Raw genomic sequence first — 24,352 nt, 5'->3', positions numbered from 1 at the left:
GCAAAAATCAAAAAGTATCATCTCATTGTCTTCTCCAATTGTACGTCAGAAAGGTGGTCAAATTAGTTGAAGTAGTTATTCTCTTATCAGAGAAGGGAAAAGGTAATGTGTGTCAGTTATTATGTATGTTGTACTGCAAGGGTTCTCAATCTACAACAAGAGTTCAGGGATCTGCAAGATGGTTTGCTACATTAGTAGTGTCTTCAGTTATTTATTTTCTAATCAGTAGTCTCCCCGCTTCCCAGTTATTTTGAGATATTGAATCTCAGATACAGAGGCTTTGCATGCATAGGAAGTGATGGATGATTTCATCAGCTGGACAAATTGTTCTGGGGCCTGCACCAACAAGGCTGCAGCACTGGAAATATTCCAGACTTCATTTCAGGGAAGAGAAATATACTTTAAAAGTCAACTCTGACCAACACAAAAATTTAATAGTTATTTTCCAAACTTCATGTGAGAATAACCGCCGCACACTTTTGAGCTAGAGACATCTTTAGTGAGAATATAGAGGATGAACTGCCACACACTTTTCCATCAAATCCATTAGAACAGCCCACTGTCATTTCATCAGTCAAGTTCAGTGAAATGTCACAGTCAACAAGAAAAATTATATTGACCTTATCTCCCAAAGTTAACAAATTCATTGAAATAAAAATAAAAAAAATCAGAGTTTGGGTCCATTCTGTATCTTGGTTAAAACCTAATCAGTTCAGCATGTATCAAATCTCATTTAAATCCAGCTACTACTTTTTCATATGTATTGCCGGCAAACAGATTAGAGAAGGGTAAAAATATTATCTCCTCCCACCTTCAGTGGCAGAGGTAAAAAGCTCACAGTGCCCTGAAGGTTGTCGATTCTGTTAACGCTTGTCTATTTAAGTGATCTTAAAATTTTGAAAATATAACGCCTCTATAAAAAAAGTATAAGTTCTCTTTAAAAGTTTTTTGGACTAGATAACACTGTACATTACAGTGCAAGTAATCAAATATTTTATGTATAAACACAAGATTTTAGACAAATATTTTTCTTTTCCAAAAGAAGATACCATTTCAGATTGAACCAAGGGTAAATATACCTTATCCATTGTGAGCTGTTTAAAAACAGGATAGTACTTGTGCAGACGTAACTTCTTTAGCCAGTCTAGGATACCAATTTGTTCTGGATTCTGTGGATTCAAGTTTTCCGTATGTGGCCAAGTGACTGGTGCAGAGTTTCCACTGACTGAATGGGAACAAGAAGAAGCAGGGATTGATGGCTGCACCGTGTTATAGGAACACTGGATGCTGGCTACACCACATATTGGCCTGAAGAAAAAACAAACATCAAACTGAATTTAGCAGTTTTACTTTGATAAAATACAGATCAAAATTACCACAGACATTCATGGTATTATTCTTCCAACTGTCCAGATAATTCTAGATGGTTAATAATCACGCCAGAGTGCCTTGCCTCCACCTTATCCTAAATAGCCTATCAAAAGGAAGTATAAACAGTTTGGGTGGGGAATAATAAATAAAAATGCATTCACACAATGAAAGCACAATGAAAGCTAACTAGATACTAGCAATAGTAGAATCTATTTTCATGACACTTAGCAACTGTCTGTGTGTCAAATCAGAAATAAACATCATAACCCATTTTCTTTCCTGATAACCACCTACAGAAATTTCACTGGCATTTGAGTGATAACTTTGTTATTGGACATCTGATCCATTGAGAATCTGTGTGTTTGAGTGAGCGAGCGACTGTCAATCAGATTTTAAAAGTCCTCACAGACATGTGGAATGTAAATCAGAAAAAATAGATTTAAATATTGTACAAAACAAAATGAAAATTTTGCAATAAAAATGGGACAAAGAGAGAGTTAGAAACAAACTTTTTTTAAAAAGTCTCCAACATTAATTAACATCTATAGGAATTAGACTTCATTTATACTAAAGTAAACGTTCAGTGCCAGAAAGGTCATTTGAATCATCTGAAATATCAAGTAGTTATTGTTTATTTCACCATCGAAAATTCATTCATAAATGAATCAACATTCTGGGATTATCACTGACCTGAAACTGAACTAGACCAGTCATATAAATACTGTAACTACAAGGGTAGCTCAGAAGTTAGGAATTCTGGGGAGAGTAGCTCAATTCCGGACACCATTTTAAAAACTCAAGTCAGGAAAATGATGATACACTCCACACTTGCCTGATGGATGCAGCTCCAACAACATGCAAGCAGCATTGAGTCAACCACATTGCCGTGGGTTTGGAGTCATATATGGCCAGACTAAGTATGGACAGCAGTTACTTTCCTCAAAAGGATGTCAGTGAATCAAATGGGTTTTTCTGACAATTGGCAATGGTGATCGGTCTCGGTTAATAGAGTCATAGAGATGTACAGCATGGATATAGCCCCTTCGGTCCAATGTGCCCATGCCGACCAGATATCCTAACCTAATTCTAATTCCAGTTGTTTTTTTTGAAAACGGAATTCAAATTTCAACATCCACTATGGCAGAATTCATACCTGGGTCCCCAGAACATTACCTAGGTCTCTGGATTAATAGCCTGCGACTCAGCCATTGCTTCTCCACCTACCATTTTCAACATTCACTAACCCCACAGTGATGGTGGCATGCCCCCTCTACAAGAAGCACTGCACTAATTCACAAAAACCCCTTCAACACAACCAGGGGACCACCACCACCTAGGAGAAGGGAAGCAGATGGATGAGAACACCTGCAAGTTCCTCTTCAAGCCACACACAATCCTGACGGCCTTCATAAGCGCTGTCAAAATCCTGGAATTGCTGTGATAACAGTACTCTGTGTGTACCTACACCGCCACAACTGTAGCAGTTCAAGATGTGGCTCATGACCACCTTTTCAAGGGTAATTAGAAATGGGCAATAAATGCTGCCTTGGAAAATCACTTACATCTTGTTAACAAATAAAATAAAATAAAATTGGAGCCATGATTCTAAGAATGGAAATTTTAGGTATCATGTCAGATAGAGTTAGCGGACACTGTTTTATCTCAAAGTCAAGCAAGATGACTTGGGGGACACAAAGTAAGTAGCTAGAATTTCAAAAGAGGGCAATGCAATTGCAGCTGCTCACTTGCAGTTTTAACAACAGCTTGTGCTTTTATGAAACTTCTGATGTAATAAGATTCATAGGGACATTATAAAGCAAAATATGACACATATTGAGGGCATATGATCAATAGCATGGTCAAACAGGTAGGTTATATTGAGCATTTTAAATGGAGGAAAGAACAGTAGAGATGAGAAGTTGGGGGGGGGGGGGGGGAAAAAGAGACCACGTTAGTTACCAAGAGGGCTTTGTCTCTAATTTAACAACTTTAAGTTTTACAGCCTGCATACTAAGTTTCCTAGGCCACAGGAAACCTGCTAACTGAAAGACAGTATGAAGAACCATATCCATCAGATAAATGTCTTTACAACTCTATCTGTAGGCCAAGAACAGAATTGCTTTCCCCTGTTCACCAAGTATATTTCCACATAATCATTTCTCACACATGATTACCTAACCCCTACGAATATTAGTCTCATCCCATGATGGATTTACCTTTACTTCTCCCTGTCAATCCCTGCAGCTGTCTTCCCTACCAGAAGCCAGGAAATACACTGAATACAATGTAACCAGTACCACCATCAAATTCGACAGGAAAACCTGTATTCCTGGCTTATAGTTTTCCAGTTGCCCAGCTCCAGGTCAGCCTGCGCATCTTGTGCAGAGACATCACCCAATAACTAGAAGTTTCCTTAGTCTTGGATCAACAATGTTTATCTTGAATTATTTGGCGTTACTGACCACTTGCCCAGCATTTCCCTTGATGATTTGATATTAAATGCTTTTGAAGCCTTTGCTAAGTTTTTATTTTGAGTACTGTGAAGTACAAGGATGAATGACTTTACAACATGACTATCAATACAATCTAGTGCTGTAAGCCACCTTTTGGAGCAGTCTTTAAAACACAATTGGTTTGGGAAGTGTTTTTTCTAAATATGTGGATGAATATCAAAGGTGTACCCAAAGTCTCCTATTTTTTAAAACTTTTGGATATCTAATTAAGAGCAATGCAGGTGCCAGTTATTCAGCCTCTATTTCCCCATCTGGCCAACATTTGGGAGCCAGGTCCCCCCCACCAATATTCAGTCTGCATGGCAACTATTTTAAAATGAAAAATTTAACACCATAATCTGTCAGTACATCGCACACTTCAGTGTGGTAGTTCAAATGTAATCATTTGATCCTGGGATCAACTAAAGAATAACACTAAAATACATTTTCAAACATGAAGTGTGTGATAGAGTACATAGAACAATACCTTTTATTCCCTGTGAGCGATTTTGGGTTGTCGCCCACCCTTCCATGTCTGCCCACCTGATCAACACTTGGACCATGCTCCCCACTTGGCAACACTGTGGCCTGGCTAACACTCAACAGCCTTGAGGGGCACTCAGTACTCATTTTCTGAGCAGCTTGCTAATCAGGCCTCCTCTGTTGCGACCACGAGCAGCCAGAGTAATTCTTCCAATCACAGGTTCCCTCTCTCCCGTCCTTTCTGTTCCTTCAATTGCAGATATTGCCTCTGGAGGAGCATTAAGCATGGGAGAAAGCCAACCTGTGACTGGAGGAGCTGGAATATCCTGAATGGGAACTCTGTAACAGCAGCTCTCACAGATTCTGAATCTCTTCTAATGTGGGCAAACATTCTTCAATTGAGTTGAGTTTTCAGAGTTGGTTTTGGGGGCAAATTTTCCAGCTGTCCCTAGATACATTGAGTATTGCTACAAAGTGCAGATAGTTAAGGCTTTATATTATCAGTTGGTACAATCAACATTCAATGTTGTACAGTATGTTTTTTGCTATGGTGAGACGAATGATGGCAACATACTCAAATACCTTACGGTAAATTTAACTTCACTAAATTGTTTTCCAATATCTACTTCACAGATCAAAGTTCCAGGCCTCATTTGTCAATTGTCGAGTGAACTATGAGAATCCCCCTTGGAAGGAGACATAAATTAAATCAGACTTCTTAGGCTGGTAAGTGATGTGCTGGATTCCGGGTTGATCATCTCCAGTGATCAATCAAGTGCTTAAAGGAGGAAAATTTATGATTCACCGGTGATGTTGATTAATCAGGGTACTTGCAGATCACCTGTGTAAGTTAGATCATGGTGATTTTACTATATTTCAGTTTATTGACATCTGGAGCCTTTATAATTAACTGTTTGCTTCTTAATACTCAAAAGGTGATGGTGGGTAGGAGGGGGGTTTGGGGAAGTGTACATAGTTAAGAAAGCAGAAGCATGCCCACTTTTAAAATAATCCTACAAGTTTCACACTTCCCTGATTTCCATAGCAGCTTTAGATTTTAAAGCACAGCTTATAGGAGGCAGTGTTTCTCAATAATTCTGCCACCTTGCAACATCTAACTTCTGATTGACAACTAACTTCTTTCTTTTAAAAACAATGCCTTAATACTCCATACGTGCAAGTCAATTTCTCAGCTTAATTGATTCCACTTAATAAACCTCTTGCATATAGGATTTCTGAAGTAAGTTTCAAATAATCCTCAGCATTTCAAAGGGCTGTGCCCTGGAAAATATATATCCAATCAATCTCATATCAAAATCTCATTTGGACAGCAGTACATTATAAAATCTAATAATAGTTGCTGGTATTTAATTTATGTCTCTGAACAACAATCACAAATTGGCCATTTCAAAAGGAAACCTGGTAATACATTCAAATAGTTCAATTTTGTCAAAGAAAACATCTACCAGACATTTTTTAAGGAGGTGAAAGCTGATGACTACAATTCTTGGCAATGCATTGCATGTCCTGGTGCTTGCGAAGAACAAGACAGGGTGTGCCTACTCAACCAGAGTTCACAATTCTTTTTGGGAACATCTGCAGACAGCAGTACACCTGTAAAGTAGTAGTGGTCCAACTCACCTTGCAACCCATGTGGCAGGAGAAAGGTGAATCCATGGGATCGAAAGAGGCTTCAAACCAAACAGGTTCTCGTATTAATGCAGTTAGGACTTGCAGAATCCCTAGTAGCCATTTGGCTCAGCCTAATCCCTAGGAACCAATCAGCACATTTGCATCTTGGGAGCAGCCCTGAGAATCATTGATGTTTCGGTGCAAGCAAGAGTGAATGAAACTCACAAGCAACGTTTGCTTGTTGAATGTGAAAAAATGTTGTAGCTCTGAGAAATCCAGGGGAAGTGCCAGCTTAGTGAAGTTAGTTGAAAACAACAAATACGAGAGATCACAGTGGATCAGGCAGTATCGATGGAGAGACAGCAAGCTAACATTTCACGTATAGATGACTCTTCATCAGAGCTTTGACAAAGAGTCATCTAGACTTAAAACATTAGCTTGCTTTCTCTCCATGGATTCTGCCCACTTGCACAATCTCCAGCACTTGTTGTTTTCAGTACAGATTCCAGCATCTACAGCAATTCGTTCCTACGTTGTGAAATTAGTTGTCTGTGAAAGAAGTGTAATTGTGAAATCCTTCATAAAGGCAACAAAATTTTCATGAAATTAGGTGGCCTATAATGTGACTATACAATCTGAGTATGATGCTGAGAAGTTTGTGGATTTTGATTTGATTGGATCTGGTTTGAATGTCCTCTGTGGGTGTTCAACCACGGCATATTTACCTCATTTTAATTTTGATAATTAGAATAGAGGTTGTATAAATATTGTAGATTGTATAGTGAAGCTTAAAAAATTCAAAACAGTGGAATCTTGTGGCTTTATTCTCTTGTTAGGTACCACGGATCTCAATATTTGCCTACTTAAAGCAAAGAAAGTTACCGGGCCCCAGGCAGATTAATTTAGTGGTCTCATCATTGGATGCAGGTTTAATTTCAAATGCAATGTAAATGTAATGCACAATTATATGAGTTCAAAATATCCAACTAGATTTGCTTTCATTGTGAGTTTAATTCACAAAACAAAAACTATTCTAGTTAGTCATCTACAAGAATACATGCACTGAAAATAATTAATTTAAAATATATTCATGGTTATCCTGTTGATACTAATTGACAGAATTTAGTTAACAGACATTTTTCTCCTGCATATTCAGAGTATCTCCTAATAAATGTAGTTTTATTTTCAAAGTTCTTACCAAAATACACTAATTTGGAGAAACGAGCCAAAAATCTACTGTAAACCTAACTAAAAATAAATAGCCCTAAACTATGAGAATGTTATTAACATACACGAGAAAGCTGTACTTTTAGAAAGAGTTTTCTATATTTTTGCACAAACACAGTAACTAAAGATCCAAATAACTTGGTTTATAAAATATTGCATTCAGTCATCATGCACAAAAAATGTTTACCTTACAGCTGCACCAGTGCTTGTGTTAGCTTTATGTAACATCACTGGTATAGAGTTGCTATCTGCGCAGGAAAAATACAAAGCAAACATTACAATTAGTTTTCTTTGTAGCTCATACACTTTCAAATTTTACAAATATAATTCAAACTTTCACACCCATAAGAATCATAAATACATCTTTCACAATAGGCATTCCCAATAATATATACATTGATTTTTAAAGATACACTTTCTTAATACATGTTTTGACATTTCATGTATGAACACAGCCAACTGCAACCTAAGATTCTAATTTTGAAAGATAGAATGAGACAAACTATGAGACATATCCTGTAAAGCCATACTATATCACCTCACAGCTCCTCTTTTTAAAAATATGTGGCACTGGGTCAAGTTCCCTCGTAGGACAGCAATGTTCTATGAACTGGACAACTTTTCTTTTCCATATTTGGTTATTTCTGAAAGCAATTTTGCCAGTCAGGTATCTTTTCCTATATAATTATTTTAAAAAAGGGAAACGGTTCTGGATGCGTAGACAATGGACTATCAATTTGACCACAAGGATCTATTCAGCTTATCAAGTCCCTACACTTTGGATAGAAGTGCATGGGTATGGAATCCATGGGGAAAAACAACTAAAAACATCAAATTATTCAGAACACAGCATATAAGAAACCAACAGCACCCAACAGGCTAGGTTACCATATCCATAGCATAGGCTCTTTGGTAGAGCAATCTAAAGCTAATCCTATTCCTCCACTTAATCCTGAGCTCAGGATTCACTGTTAAAATGTTCCCATTTTCCCTTGTACAATTCGATGGTCTTTGATTCAATTCCTATATGATAAAAACCGCCACGCTGTAGTATCTTTCTGTGTGAAGTAATTTCCCTTCACTTCTCTTTTTGTTCTTTTAGTGTCAGTTTTAAATGAATCACCCTTGATCACCAACACCAAGTGGAAACGTTGTTTGATATTTATCCAACAAAAACACTTCAATATTTGAAAATCTTTACTTCTTGTTCATAAGTTTCTCAGCTCTAGAGGAAACAGATCCACTCTTAGGTCACTATCACTACAATTTATTGTTCCTGGTGTATCAATGACAAGTGCTCTCTTTTGACCTTTGTGTAACATTAAGATCAATTTTTTTCAATTAATTAAATTCAAATGAAAATGCCCCGCCAGCTGAAATATTCATCCTTGCTATTTGTTTCAAAAACAGAAATTGCCAGAAAAGTTTAGCAAGTCTGGTAGCATCTGTGAAGAGAAATCAAAGTTAATGTTTCGGGTCCAGCGACCCTTCTTAGAAGTTTCTGTTTGTTTTCTTTCTTTGATACATTCTTTTATTCTTAACTCACAGAGCAAGTTATATCAGAAAGGCACACAGCAGCATTGGTACATGAAATGACTAAAACACAGGAGCATAGTGGCCACAACAAAGTGTGTTTCTGCAAATACACAGTGACTGCAATCAAAAACTATTTCCGGGTCATACAGAGGCTTATTCTCAGAATTCTTAACAACTCTTAATAGCTCTTTAACAACAACATTACAACATTAACTTAAGTGCTGTTACACAAGTATGAGTCAGAGTCATACAGCTTGGAAACAGACCCATCGGTCCAACTAGTCCACACAAACCATGTTCCCAAACTAAACTAGTTCCACGTGCTTTCCAAACCAAGTTTAACCAGATTAAAATCTTTCAAAAATCAAGTAATCAAACTAAACAACTTGAAATATACCATATGTATGGGTTGGGATATCTGGGTAGCATGGACGGGTTGGACCGAAGGGTCTGTTTCTATGCTGTATGACTCCATGACTCTATTACAAACCTAAAAATGGGTAAACAACATGAAACAAACCTCTTGTTTGAAAAAAATTAAGGTTTTTCATTTTCTTGGGCGCAGTTGCAGTGATAGGAGCGACAGCGAGGACCAGAGGCATGACTGGAAGCTACAGTGGGAGGAGAGACAGCGAGGACCAGAGGCATGACGAGTAGTTACAGTGGGAGGAGAGACAGCGAGGACCAGAGGCATGACGGGAAGTTACAGTGGGAGGAGCGACAGCGAGGACCAGAGGCATGATGGGAAGTTACAGTGGGAGGACAGACAGAGAGGACCAGGCGGTATGACGGGAAGTTACAGTGGGAGGAGAGACAGCAAGGACCAGAGGCATGACGGGAAGCTACAGTGCGAGAAGCGACAGCGAGGACCAGAGGCATGATGGGAAGTTACAGTGGGAGGAGCGACAGCGAAGACCAGAGGCATGCCGGGAAGTTACAGTGGGAGGAGAGACAGCGAGGACCAGAGGCATGACGGGAAGTTACAGTGGGAGGAGCGACAGCGAAGACCAGAGGCATGACGGGTAGTTACAACGGGAGGAGAGACAGCGAGGACCAGAGGCATGACGGGAAGTTACAGTGGGAGGAGAGACAGAGAGGACCAGGCGGTATGACGGGAAGTTACAATGGGAGGAGCGACAGCGAGGACCAGAAGCCTGACAGGAAGGTAGGAGTCACAGAGTCATAAAGATATATAGCATGGAAACAGACCCTTCGGTCCAACCCGTCCATGCCGACCAGATATCCCAACCCAATCTAGTCCCACCTGCCAGCACCCGGCCCATATCCCTCCAAACCCTTTCTATTCATATACCCATCCAAATGGCTTTTAAATGGTGAAATTGTACTTGCCTCCATCACTTCCTCTGGCAACTCATTCCATACACGTACCATCCTCTGCATGAAAAAGTTGCCCCTTAGGTCCCTTTTCTATCTTTCCCCTCTCTCCCTTAACCTATGCCCTCTAGTTCTGGACCTCTATGAGGTCACCCCTCAGCCTCCGACGCTCAAGGGAAACAGCCCCAGCCTGTCAGCCTCTCCCTATAGTTCAAATCTCCAACCCTGGCAACATCCTTGTAAATCTTTGTTGAACCCTTTCAAGCTTCACAACATCCTTCTGATAGTAAGGAGACCAGAATTGCACACAATATTCCAACAGTGGCCTAACCAATGTCCTGTAGAGCCGCAACATGACGTCCCAACTCCGTACTCAATACTCTGACCAATAAAAGAAAGCATACCAAACGCCGCCTTCACTATCCTATCTACCTGCGACTCCACTTTCAAGGAGCTATGAATCTGTACTCCAAGGTCTCTTTGTTCAGCAACACTCTCTAGGACCTTACCATTAAGTTTACAAGTCCTTCTAACATTTGCTTTCCCAAAATGCACCACCTCACATTTATCTGAATTAAACTGCATCTGCCACTTCTTGGTCCATTGGCCCATCTGATCAAGATCCTGTTGTAATCTGAGGTAATCTTCTTCACTGTCCACTACACCTCCAATTTTGGTGTCATCTGCAACCTTACTAACTGTACCTCTTATGCTCGCACCCAAATCATTTACGTAAATGACAAAAAGTAGAGGACCCAGCACTGATCCTTATGGCCCACTACTGGTCACAGGCCTCCAATCTGAAAAACAACCCTCCACCACCACCCTCTGTCTTCTACCTTTGAGCCAGTTCTGTATCCAAATGGCTAGTTCTCCCTGTATTCCATGAGATCTAACCTTGTTAATCAGTCTCCCATGGGGAACCTTGTCGAACGCCTTACTGAAGTCCATGTTGATCACATCTACCGCTCTGCCCTCATCAATCCTCTTTGTTACTTCTTCAAAAAACTCAATCAAGTTTGTGAGATGATTTCCCATGCACAAAGCCATGGTGACTAACCCTAATCAGTCCTTGCCTTTCTAAATACATGTACATCCTGTCCCTCAGGATTCCCTCTAAACAACTTGCCCACCACCAACGTCAGGCTCACTGGTCCATAGTTTCCTGGCTTCTCCTTACTACCCTTCTTAAAGTGTGGCACCATGTTCGCTAACTTCCAGTCTTCCGGCACCTCACCTGTGACTATCGATGATACAAATATCTCAGCAAGAGGCCCAGCAATCACTTCTCTAGCATTCTACAGAGTTTTCGGTTACACCTGATCAGGTCCTGGGGATTTATCCACCTTTACGCGTTTCAAGACATCCAGACTTCCTCCTCTGTAATTTGGACATTTCGCAAGATGTCACCATCTATTTCCCAACAGTCTATATCTTCCATATCCTTTTCCACAGTAAATACTGATGCAAAATACTCATTTAGTATCTCCCCCATTTTCTGCGGCTCCACACAAAGGCCGCCATGCTGATCTTTGAGGGGCCCAATTCTCTCCCTAGTTACCCTTTTGTCCTTAATATATTTGTAAAAACCATTTGGATTCTCCTTAATTCTATTTTCCAATGCTATCTCATGTCCCCTTTATGCCCTCCTGATTTCCCTCTTAAGGATACTCCTACTGCCTTTATACTCGTCTAAGGATTCACTCGATCTATCCTGTCTATACCTGACATATGCTTCCTTCTTTTCTTAACCAAACCCTCAATTTCTTTAGTCATCCAGCATTCCCTATACCTACCAGCCTTTCCTTTCACCCTAACAGGAATATACTTTCTCTGGATGCTCATCTCATTTCTGAAGGCTTCCCATTTTCCAGATGTCCCTTTGCCTGCGAACATCTGCACCCAATCAGCTTTTGAAAGTTATTTCCTAATACTGTCAAAATTAGCCTTCCTCCAATTTAGAACATCAACTTTTAGATCTGGTCTATCCTTTTCCATCACTATTTTAAATCTAATAGAATTATGGCCGCTGGCCCCAATGTGCTCCCCCACTGACACCTCAGTCACCTGGCCTGCCTTATTTCCCAAGAGTAGGTCAAGTTTTGCACCTTCTCTAATAGGTACATCCACATACTGAATCAGAAAATTTTCTGGTACACACTTAAGAAATTCCTTTCCATCTAAACCCTTAACACTATGGCAGTCCCGGTCTATGTTTGGAAAGTTAAAATCCCCTACCATAACTACCCTATTATTCTTAAAGATAGCCGAGATCTCCTTACAAGCTTGTTTCTCAATTTCCCTCTGACTATTAGGGGAGCTATAAACTTCTCTGGATATATTTCCAGGAATATCCTCCCTCAGCACAGCTGTAATGCTATCCCTTAGCAAAAATGCCACTTCCCCTCCTCTCTTGCCTCCCTTTCTATCCTTCCTGTAGCATTTGTATCCTGGAACATTAAGCTGCCAGTCCTGCCCATCCCTGAACCATGTTTCTGTAATTACTATGATATCCCAGTCCCATGTTCCTAACCATGCCCTGAGTTAATCTGCCTTTCCCTTGAAATAAATGCAGTTTAATTTATTAGCGCTACCTTGTCCCGGTCTACCCTGACTGTTTGACTCGCTTCTGTTCTCAACTGTACCAGCCTCAGATTGATCTCTTTACTAGTTTAAATCCTCTCAAGCAGCTCTAGCAAATCTCCCTTACAGTATATTAGTCCCCTTCCAAACCATCCTTCATGTACAGGTCACTTCTACCCCAAAAGAGATTCCAATGATCCAAAAATGTGAATCCTTCTCCCATACACCAGTTCCTCAGCCATGCATTCATCTGTTCTATTCTCCTATTCCTGCCCTCACTAGCACCGGGAGTAATCCAGATATTACTACTCTCAAGGACCTCCTTTTTAAATTCCTGCATAACTCTCTGTAATCTCCCTTCAGAATCTCAACCTTTTCCCTTCCTATGTTGTTGGTTCTAATGTGGACAATGACCTCTTGCTGGCCCCTCTCCCCCTTGAGAACATTCTGCACCCTCTCTGAGACATCCTTGATCCTGGCACCAGGGAAGCAACACACCATTCTGCTTTTTCGCTGCTGGCCACAGAAAGGTCTGTCTGTACCTCTGACTAGACAGTCCCCTAACACAATTGATCTCTTGGAACCTGACGTATCTCTCATTGCATTAGAGCCAGTCTCAATACCAGAAACTTGGCTGTTCGTGCTACGTTCCCCTGAGAATCCATCACCCTCTACATTATCCGAAACAGCATTCTTGTTTGAAATGGGTATAGATGCAGAAGGCTCCTACACTAGCTGCCTACCTCTCTTACCTTTCCTGGAGTTAACCCAGCGATGTGACTGTATCTGAGACTTTCCCCCCTTCCTATAACTGCCATCCATCACATATTGTTGCTGTTGCAAATTCCTCTATTGCTTCTAACTGTCTCTCCAACCGATCCATTTGATCTGATAAGATTCGCAACCAACAGCATTTATTGCAGATATAATCCGCAGTAACCCCTAAACTCTCTTTAAACTCTGACAAGAAGCGCATTTCACTCTATTAAAGGCCAATTTTGCTCCTTCACAATCTATAGACCCAGAAAATAACATTGTCTTATTCCTCTACAAAACACTGCCCGAGGTTAAAATATAAGCCGTAGCTATTAAGTTTAATCTAGAGACATATCTCAAAAACATAATCAAGAAAGTACCCACTCTACTCACTACTACACACTTTCAGCAGGTCCCACTTAAAGACAATACACTCATCGGCTTCTGTGCTGTGCACTTCGCCTAAACAGTTCCTCCAAGATCAGTTGTGAATTTCACTGTTTGTTAATTTTCCCAGGCGCACTCCGATGTCCAGCAATACAGAATACAAATAGCAAAGGCAGTAACTGTGCAGGTTCACTGCTGTGTCAGTTTCTTTCCCTCTCCCTCCTGCACTAACCTCACTATGTGCTTCCTTTGTCTGTTATCCTCCCTTTTAAAACTGTTGTTTTTTTAGTTTTTTTTCCCAAAGTTCCAAAGCAATACAACAGCATATAAAATAGTAATTGCTGCTCCTGGAATTTGAGGAAATCACCTTCAACACCTAAAACACCTAAAGGAGCAGCTGTTACGCCAGAAATTTTTCCCGTCCTCCATCTAGTGAAGTTTGAAAACTTACTTCGTGTATAGTCAGAGCACACGCTGAGCGGGAGTGGACATGGGACTGCTTGGTAAGTGAGGATTTATATTTGGCCGGTTGCTTTACCCGAAACACTACTCGGGTAGTGTCTCCCACCCATCCTCCTCCATCCAAAAAAAAAGGTTGTGTGCGCCAGATTGATAAGGTGACTACGCTTTCATTTCTCTCTTTTAGTTTTCAGTAGGCTCATTGGGAATTTAGAATAGTGGGAATGGAGGTTAGGGCAGTTGAATGTTCCTCCTGCAGAATGTGGGAGGTAAGGGTCACCACCAGTGTCCCTGCTAACTGCATCTGCAGGAAGTGCATCCAACTTCAGCTCCTCGAAACCACTTTAGGGAACTGGAGCTGGAGCTGAATGAACTTCGGATCATTCAGGAGGCGAGGGGGTTATTGAGAGGAGTTACAGGGAGGTAGTCACACCTCAGATACAAGAAGGTAGATGGGTTCCTGTCAGGGGACAGAAAGGGAACCAGCAGGCAGTGCAGGGATGCTCTGTGGCCGTTTCCCTCAACAAAAAGTATACTGTTTTGGATACTGTTGAGGGGGACAACTTACCATGAGTAAGCAATGGGGCACAGGTCTCTGGCACAGAATCTGTCCCTGTTGCTTAGAAAAGAAGGGGGAAGGGAGAAGAGGAGCAGAGCATTAGTCATTGGGGACTCTATAGTTAGGGGGACAGATAGGAGGTTCTGTGGGAACAAGAGAGACTCACGGTTGGTGTGTTGCCTCCCAGGTGCCAGGTTTTGTGATATCTCTGATCATATTTTTGGGATCCTTGCAGCAGAGGGGGAGCAGCTCCAAGTCGTGGTCCACATTGGCACCAGTGACATAGGTAGGAAAAGAGATGGGGATTTAAGGCAGAAGTTCACTGTTTGTTACTTTTCCCAGATGCACTCCGATGTCCAGCGAAGTTGGAAGCTTAGAGCTAGGACAAACAGAGTTGTTATCTCTGGTTTGTTGCCCTTGCCACGTGCTGGCGAGGCGAGGAATAGGGAGAGAGGGGAGTTGAACATGTGGCTACAGGAATGGTGCAGAAGGGAGGGTTTTGGATTTCTGGATAATTGGGGCTCTTTTTGGGGTAGGTGGGACCTCTACAAACAGGATGGTCTTCACCAGAACTAGAAGGGTACCAATATTCTGTGTGGGAAATTTGCTAATCCTCTTTGGGTGGATTTAAACTAATTCAGCAGGGGGCTGGGAACTTAAATTGTAGTTCAAGTATAGAGGAGAATGAGAGTAGGGAGGACCAAAATAAGGTTTCAGGGTTGCAAGAGGGCACCAGCAAGCAAGAAGTTAGTTTGAAGTGTGTCTATTTCAATGCCAGGAGCATCCAGAATAAGCTGGGTGAACTTGCAGCATGGGCTGGTACCTAGGATTGCGATGTTGTGGCCATTTCAGAGACCTGTGTAGAACAGGGAGAGGAATGGTTGTTGCAGATTTCACGGATTTAGATGTTTCAGTAAGAACAGAAAAGATGGTAAAAGAGGTGGAGGTGTGACATTGTTAGCCAAGGACAGCAATACGACTGCAGAAAGGATGTTTGAGGACTCGTCAACTGAGGTAGTATGGGCTGAGATTAGAAACAGGAAAAGAGAGGTCACCCTGATGGGAGCTTTCTATAGGTCTCTGAATAATTCCAGAGATTTAGAGGAAAGGTTAACAAAGATGATTCTCGATAGGAGCAAGAGTGACAGGGTAGTTGCTATGGTGGACTAACTTTCCAAATATTGACTGGGAATACTGTAGTTCAAGTACTTTAGATGGGTCAGTTTTTGTCCGGTGTGTGCACGAGGGTTTTCTGACATAATATGTAAATAGGCCAGCAAGGGGTGAGGTCACATTAGATTTGGTACTGGATAATGAACCCAGCCAGGTGTTAGATTTGGAGGTAGATGAACATTTTGACGATAGTGACCACAATTCAATTATGTTTACTTTAGCGATGGAAAGGGATAGGTATATACCAGAGGACAAGAGCTACAGCTGGGGGAAAGGCAATTATGATGCGATTAGACAAGATTTAGGATGCATAGGATGGGAAGGAAACTGCAGGGGATGGGCACAATAGAAATGTGGAGTTTATTCAAGGAACAGCTACTGTGTGTCCTTGATAAGTATGTACCTGTCAGACAGGGAGGAAGTTGTCGAGAGCAGGAGCCATGGTTTACTAAGGAAATTGAATCTCTTGTCAAGAGGAAGAAGCAATCTTACGTTAGGATGAGATGTGAAGGCTCAGTTAGGGTAATTGAGAGTGACAAGGTAGCCAGGAAAGACCTAAAGAGAGAGCTAATAGGAGTGAGGAGGGGACATGACAAGTTGTTGGTAGATAGGATCAGGGAAAACCCTAAAGCTTTCTATAGGTATAAGGGATAAAAGGATAGAGCTCTCAAGGATAGTGGAATCAAGGGTTATGGAGATAAGGCAGGAACAGGGTACTTATTGAGGATGATCAGCCATGATCATATTGAATGGTGGTGAAGGCTCGAAAGGCAGAATGGCCTACTCCTGCACCTATTGTCTAACAAACTGGGAAATAACATAAATGGCAAATTGTGAACAACTTTATAAATGGATAAAAAGTAAAGAAATGGTGGTATCAGAGAGTAAAAATGGAAATATTTGTATAAAGAATGAAGAGATTAAAGATATGATAAACAAGTGCAGTGATAGAAATAAAAGGGCCAAAGATGGTGAGTAATACAATTAAATCTGAAACTAGGGTCCTGAAATGAATGAAAGCTAACTTTGATGGTATGACGCATGCACTGGCTAAAATAAGCTGGCCAAGGTCACTTAAAGAGATGACAATAGTTAGGCAATGGTTGACACTTAAAGAACACATGGATGGACTTCAGCAATTGTACATCCTTATCTGGCGTAAGAGTAAAGCCAAAGAAGAGGCACAAATTGGCCACAAAAAGCAGCAAAATTGAGGACTGGGAAAATTTTTAAATTCAGCAAAGGACAAAGGGTTCATTTCAGAAAGGGGCAATAGAATATGAAAGCAAACTGGCAGAAAACATAAAAACTGACTGCATAATGGACAACAGAGAGATAGCAGACCAGTTGAACAAATACTTTGCATCTATCTTCACTAAGGGAGAGACATATAACCCTCATAAAAAGCATGAAGGAGGAACTGAAGGAAATCCTTATTAGTCAGGAAATGGCATTGGAAATTGATGGGATTGAAACCCGCTAAGTCCCCAGTGCCTGACTCTGTACAATTTGGACGAAGAAATTGAAGGCAACATCTCCAAATTTGCAGATGACACTGTGGGGAATTGTGTGTTGTGAGAAGGATGGTAAAAGGCTGCAGGGTGACTGGAATAGACTGGCTGAGTGGGCAAATACTTGGCAAATGCAGTATAATGGGGATAAATGTGAATTTATCCACTTTGGTCGCAACACAGGAAGGTAGATTATTATCCGAATGGTTGCAGTTTAGGAAAGGATGAGGTGCTACGAGACCTGTGTGTCATGGTGGAACAGTCGCCGAAGGTTGACATGCAGCAGGCAGTGAGGAAATCTAATGGCATGCTGGCCTTCATAGCAAGATGATTTGAGTATTAGAGTATACAGGGCCTGGGTGAGGCCACACCTGGAGTATTGTGTGCAGTTTTGTTCTCCTAGTCTGAGGAAGGACATTCTTGTTATTGAGGGAGTCTAACAAAAGTTCCCCAGACTGATTCCTGGATGGCAGGACTGACATATGAGGAAAGACTGGATTGACTGGGCTTGTACTTGTTGGAATTTAGAGGAACGAGGGGGGTTCTCACAGAAACAAATAAAATCCTGATGGGACTGGACAAGCTAGACGCGGGAAGAATGTTCCCGATTTTGCGGAAATCCAGAACCAGGGATCACTGTCTAAGAATAATGGGTAAGTCATTCAGGACTGAGATGAAGAAGAACTCTTCAGAGTCCTGAACCTGTGGAAATCTTCCTGCAGGAAGCTGTTGGGGCCAGTCCATTAAATATATTCAAGAGGGAGCTGGATATGGCTGTTGTGGCCGGAGAGATAGGATCCGAGAGCACAGCCTTAGAGTAAAGGGAAGACCTTTTAGAACAGAGATAAGGGGAAACTGCTTCAGCCAGAGAGTGGTGAATCTATGGAATTCATTACCACAGAAGGTTGTGGAGTCCAGGTCTTTGAGTATATTTATGACGGAGATAGATGGGTTCTTGATTGTCAGGGGGATCAAGGGTTACTGGGTGAAAGAGAGAGAATGGGGTTGAGAAATTTATCAGCCATGATTGAAAAATGGAGCAGGCATGATGGGCTCAATGGTATAATTTCTGCTCCAATGTCTTATGGTCTAAAGGGATCGAGGGGTTTTGGAAAGAAAATAGGAATAGGATACTGAAATTGCATGATCAGCCACGATCATATTGAATGGTGGTGCTGTTTCGAAGGGCCAAATGGGCTACTCCTCCACCTAGTTTCTATGTTTCTAAAGCAAGAGTTGCAAAAAATGAACAGAACTCAAAAGGTAAACATCTGTTGCCATGTTAAAGCATATGAGAAAGTAATAGCATCCAAGGGGAGCTGGCTAGACATAGGACATACCTTTCAGAAAGGTCTGCTGAAAATCAGGGGCTTATTTTCTATAAGAATTAATGAATGAATTTTCTGCAATATTCCAGATTAACAACATAAACATGAAAAAGCTGAATGAATACTAAAAATTGTTTCACAGTGAAATAGGGACAATATGGAGACCTTGGAGTGCAGTTCATAGTTCCTTGAAAGTAGAGTTGCAGGTAGATAGGATAGTAAAGAAGGTATTTGGTATGTTTTCATTTATTGGTCTGTGCTTGAAGTATAGGAGTTGGGAGGTATGTTGTGGCTGTGCAAGACATCGGTTCGGCCACTTTTGAAATATTGTGTGCAATTCTGGTCTCCCTCCTATAGGAAGGATGTTGTGAAACTTGAAAGGATTCAGAAAAAGTTTACAAGGATGTTGCCAGGGTTGGAGGGTTTGAGCTATAGGGACAGCTGAATAGGCCAGGATTGTTTTCCCTAGAGCAGAGGCTGAGAGAAAAACCTTTCGAGTTTTAGAAAATTATGAGGGACATGGATAGGGTAAATAGACCAGTCGAAAAATGTGGCGCTGATAAAGCACAGCAGATCAGGGCAACATCAGAGGAGCAGGACAATCGATGCTTCGGACACAAAGCCCTTCATCAGGAATGCCTGATGAAGGGCTTATGCCTGGTACGTCGATTCTCCTGCTCCTCGGATGCTGTCTGACCTGCTGCGCTTTTCCAATGCCACACTTTTCAACTGTGCTCTCTAGTTCTCACATTCTCCTAAATAGACAAGGTCTTTTCCCTGGTTTGGTGGGAGCCCAAAACTAGAGGGCATAGGTTTAGGGTGAGAGGGGAAGATTTAAAAGGGACCTTAGGGGCAACCTTTTCAGGCAGAGGGTAGAGAGTGTATGAAATGAGCTGCCAGAGCAAGTGCGGAAGGCTGGTACAATTACAGCATTTAAAAGGCATCTGGATGGGTTTATGAAGGGCTTGGAGGGATAATGGGCCAAATGCTGGCAAATGGAACTAGATTAATTTGAGATATCTGGTTGGCATGGGCGAGTTGGACTGAAGGGTTTGTTTCTGTGTTATACATTGTAGGACTCTAACTAATAATCAACTAATACATGGACCCTCTAAACTCTTAAATAAATCTTTCTAATTTCAATATCTATGACTATTAATCTCAAAGGCTGGAAGATTGCCAAATGTAACAGGGCAGTGCCAAAAGTCACTAAATAGGATAAACCAAGCAATTATAGACCAATTAGCCTATTACTGTTTGTACACAACTTTTAGAAGGTTTATTACTGAGTAAGATTCATATTTTACTAGACACACAAGTTAACTAAGCAGAGCATTAATTTGCAAGATGCATCACACACTGGGGGTACAGTTGTGTACATTATCTAAAGTAATAATGCACATTAACATTCCAAGGCAAACTCATGTTGGGACAGCACCATGAAAAACCGGTAGAAATGAACCATCTCACATTCACCCTGGTTGTTTCTGGATTAAGTAACTTATTGTGCCTAGCAAAAATTTTTTAAAAGTCTCCTATATCAAATTAACTAATGTTTTGCTTAAAAGCATTTGCGGTTCCAAAGTGAAAATATGGTATTGGTCTTTAGGAGGTGGTTCAGATAGCTTGATAGTTTAACACGGATATTTGAAATATATGATTTAAAATTATTTTTGCTGAATTTTTTTCATTGCATTCTTCATCAAAATTAAGAGCATTTCAGTGAATCACCTGGAAATGCTATCAGGAACTTTACAGTCAACAAAGAAGTATATGGGTGGAGTTCTGATATCTGGGAGCAGAGTTAATACCCAATCTCAATATAAACAATAAACTGATTCAAGGTTTGCATAAAGATTTGTAGCTCGGGTGCCGGTTGCTGCAGTTGTGGGTGTGTTCACCGAGCTGGGAAGTTGATTTGCAGACGTTTTGTCCCCAGTCTAGGTGACATCTTTATTACTTTGGAGCCTCCTGTGAAGTGCTGCTGTACTGTCTTCTGGAATTTATTTGGAACCAAAGCACTGAAGATGTCACCTAGACAGGGGACGAAGTGTCTGCAAACCACCTTCCCAGCTCGGTGAACATACCCACAACTGCGAAAAGCTGATTGCAACCAAGATTGAGTGAAGGTGGCCTTATCAGATTTCAAATTACGCTTAATATACAGCTGAATATGTATTATTGATGTCTGGTCCAAAAAACAGATAACAAGAGTTTGAGTCTTATTCTACATTTTACAGAGATGAAGAAAAAGGGCAATCTAGCTGTTGGGGTCAGCACTCAGTCTATCTTGGGAGTACAGGGAGTCCTCACTTAAAGTTCTAGTTTCATTCTTGAAAATCACAACTTAAAGTGAAATAACTTAAACCATATTTTCCCATTGAAACCAAGTAAAAGCTATAGTAGGTTGTGTAGGACATTCCTCATCAGAAGAGAAGCAGTAAAACATTATTCCTTTTAAATTGAAATACTTTATATCACTAAACTTCTATATTGTGAAATGAAATAACAAAATAAAACAAACTAAAAAATATCATGAAGTATGATAACTTTCTACATAAAGTAGCTCCTGCTTGCTGCAAATCCTGCTCTCTAACTCTGTGGTCACTGCAAACACTTCCTCTCCAAATGATAGTCTCTGTCAATCCCTGACTCATCCTCTTGTCAATCCTCAGATTTGCAGCATTTCTACCTCCCTAATCTGTTCTCCAGGTTATAATCTATCCTCTCAATGATGATCCTCCAGCTTGCAATTTCTTCTGCACCCTGACTCACCCTTATTGCTGATCCTCCTTCGCGTTGAACTTTGCATGTTGACACATCCTCCCTCCTGAATCCTCAATGAGACACTTTGATCTGCCATTGGTCAGGTTTCATCCGCTGGGTTTGAGATCAGCTTCACCCCTATTTAATCAGAGATCTCTCTCTTTTCACTTCCAGGATTTAAAGCCAGTGGGAGCAGTTCCCACATCCACAGTGTGGGCAGACGCCACGTAAGGAGGGCTGCTGCTCTGCTGGTTTTACTGCGGCAGAGAAGAAGTAGTTTCCCAGCCCAGTGTCCTAAATATACGTTGCGATCATATATCTGTTATGAGGACATTTATGATCAAAATGGTGAAGTTAATCACAAACCCTCTTGAAGAGAAACTACCACAAGCTGCTGCTTCCGCCTTTTGCTACTCATCTCTAGAGCCCACTTTTTAAAAAAAATTTTTACATTTATTTTGTTTTGAAAATTGCTTCATTTACCAGTACAGGAATTTATCAATGTAAAGTATTTCAGTTTAAATGTTCTTTGTCAGACAAGGAAGGTCTACGTAATGTAACCAGGGCTGTTCCATTGGTTTTAATGGGAAAATGTGATTTGTTAAAACTATTTTCACTTAAAATCATGATTTTCAGAAATACAATTGCAACTTTAATGGAGTACTGACTCTCTGATTTGCTACACAAGAGGGTGCACATGTTCAAAAATAAGTTCAACCCAAACATCAAGAATTGAATCAATTTACTTACTCAAGTGTTGAACAGAATGATTGGGTATGGCAGTGCAGAAGAACTTCTGTATGTAATCATTTTTTAACACATGAGATGGTAAAGATATCAAATATCTGCAAAAAGTATAACCCAAGTTAAAAATAAAATACATTAAGTGAATATTATAAAAAGCTTTAATGAAGCATTCAAACAACAATGCAGTTCTAAATTCGGTTTTAAATAAGTTTGGGTTACTAGTGTCAAGAAGAAAATACAATCATAGAATCATAGAGTCATACAGCTCGGAAACAGACCATTCGATCCAACTGACCATGCTGACCTAGTTTCCCAAACTAAACTAGCCCTATTTGCCTGCATTTGGCCCATATCCCTCTAAACTTTTCCTATTCACGTATCTGTCCAAATGTCTTTTAAATATTTTAACTGTGCCCGCATCTATCACTTCCTCTAGCAGTTCATTCCACATATGAACCACCCTCCATGTGAAAAGGTTGCCCCTCTGTTCCCATTTAAATCTTTCTTCTTTCACCTTAAAAATATGCCTACTAGTTTTAAACTCCCCACTCTCGGCAAAAGACCTTTGCTATTCATCTCATCTGTGCCCCTTATGATTTACATTTATTTTAGTTTGGTTCCATATAATTTTAAGATTGAGGAAGATAGAAAAGGTATAATCAGACACGGAGATTCTGCTATACAAACTTCTTATCGTGTCCACACATACTCCAAACAATGGAACAATAGCATCTACTACCTACGCTGAGATGTTCCTCCCACGGAACTTCTCCACAACACCAATACTAACACAAAAGTATCCATCCGCTGGTGTGAAATCTAATCTAACTACTGAGCAATTAACTTTCAAATGAATCTTGAAAACTGCTTCAAAAATCCACACTGGATAGATTGATTGTATACTACAAATCTATGCTATAAGGTTTTTATCATAGATTAGAATACAGGTCATTCTGCTATAATGCGCGTTTTGTTAGCGCAAATTGGTGATAATACAATTGACGAATTATGGATGTTGTTCGGATAAAGCAAACTTTCTTCTGAACAGGTATAGTGTTTTTCTATTAGCGATCTTCTACAGCACGATTTTATACAGCGGTTTTCCATAACGCAATTTTCTACAGCGTGAGGTTGCAGAGAAACACCACTGTCATGTTATAGCAGAACAACTTATACTCTACTAACCATGCAAAGATTTTCACACCTGAGATATGGTTCCAAATCCGAATACTTTCTCTCTTCTGTATAACAGCAGTCATGGTTGGTGGTTTCTGGAATGGAATTTTCCAAATTCTCATCTGGGAACATTTGAGGAAGCTGTAAAATGAAGAATATTTTAGATTTAGCACATGGCACTTTCCACATTTAATGAGACTAATCATGTTATTAGTGCCCAGGAAAAGATTAATCCCTGGACGATAATAACATGAAATAGGGAACACATGCATGATTCTTGGTTACAGAATTTGAGAGATTCCCAAAAAGACACAAGCACAGTATTTACATGTAAATAAAGAGGGAGGACGTTAAAACAAAATTATTCATGAGATGTAGGCATCGACAACTACATCTGTCAATGCTTGCCTGTATTTATTTCCCATTGCTGGCTGCCCTTGAGAAGATAGTGGTAAGTTGTTTTCTTGAACTATTACAGTTCATTTGGAGTAGGTATCCCGAAAATGCTGTTCAGGAGGGAATTGCAGGATTTTGACCCAGTGACACTGAAGGAACAGGGACATATTTCCAAGTCAGAGAGGAATTTGCAAGTGGTGATCTTCCCAAATATCTACTGCTCTTTTGAGATGGTACATATTTGCTGCTCCTGAACATTGGTTGTGGAGCAACTGAATATTGTGGATGTGGTACCAATCAAGCAGGCTGCTTTATCCTGCATGGTGTCAAATTTATTTTTGTTGCAGCTGCACACATTCAGGAAAGTGGGAGCATTCCATCACACTCTTGAATTGCACCTTGTTGACAGTGGATAAGCTTTAGGAAGTATGAAGA

At 40.5% G+C, this 24,352-nt stretch overlaps 1 protein-coding gene across 1 annotated transcript in view; it reads right to left on the bottom strand.

Annotated features, from left to right (window-relative positions):
- Nucleotides 1–24,352, bottom strand: part of zcchc14 (zinc finger, CCHC domain containing 14) — a 117,347-nt gene that overhangs the window by 44,810 nt on the left and 48,185 nt on the right. The window contains exons 5-8 of the mRNA XM_043706822.1: nucleotides 23,550–23,662; nucleotides 22,349–22,443; nucleotides 7,393–7,453; nucleotides 1,080–1,308 (exon numbers count right to left, since the gene is read on the bottom strand). Coding sequence (XP_043562757.1) covers nucleotides 1,080–1,308; nucleotides 7,393–7,453; nucleotides 22,349–22,443; nucleotides 23,550–23,662 — 498 coding nt within the window. The remainder of the gene's footprint in view (nucleotides 1–1,079; nucleotides 1,309–7,392; nucleotides 7,454–22,348; nucleotides 22,444–23,549; nucleotides 23,663–24,352) is intronic.

This window comes from Chiloscyllium plagiosum, chromosome 17, assembly GCF_004010195.1.
Source record: "Chiloscyllium plagiosum isolate BGI_BamShark_2017 chromosome 17, ASM401019v2, whole genome shotgun sequence".
Classification (NCBI taxonomy): Eukaryota; Metazoa; Chordata; class Chondrichthyes; order Orectolobiformes; family Hemiscylliidae; genus Chiloscyllium; species Chiloscyllium plagiosum.
Note: the sequence above shows the minus strand (reverse complement) of the source record. Positions and strands in the feature narration are given on the sequence as shown.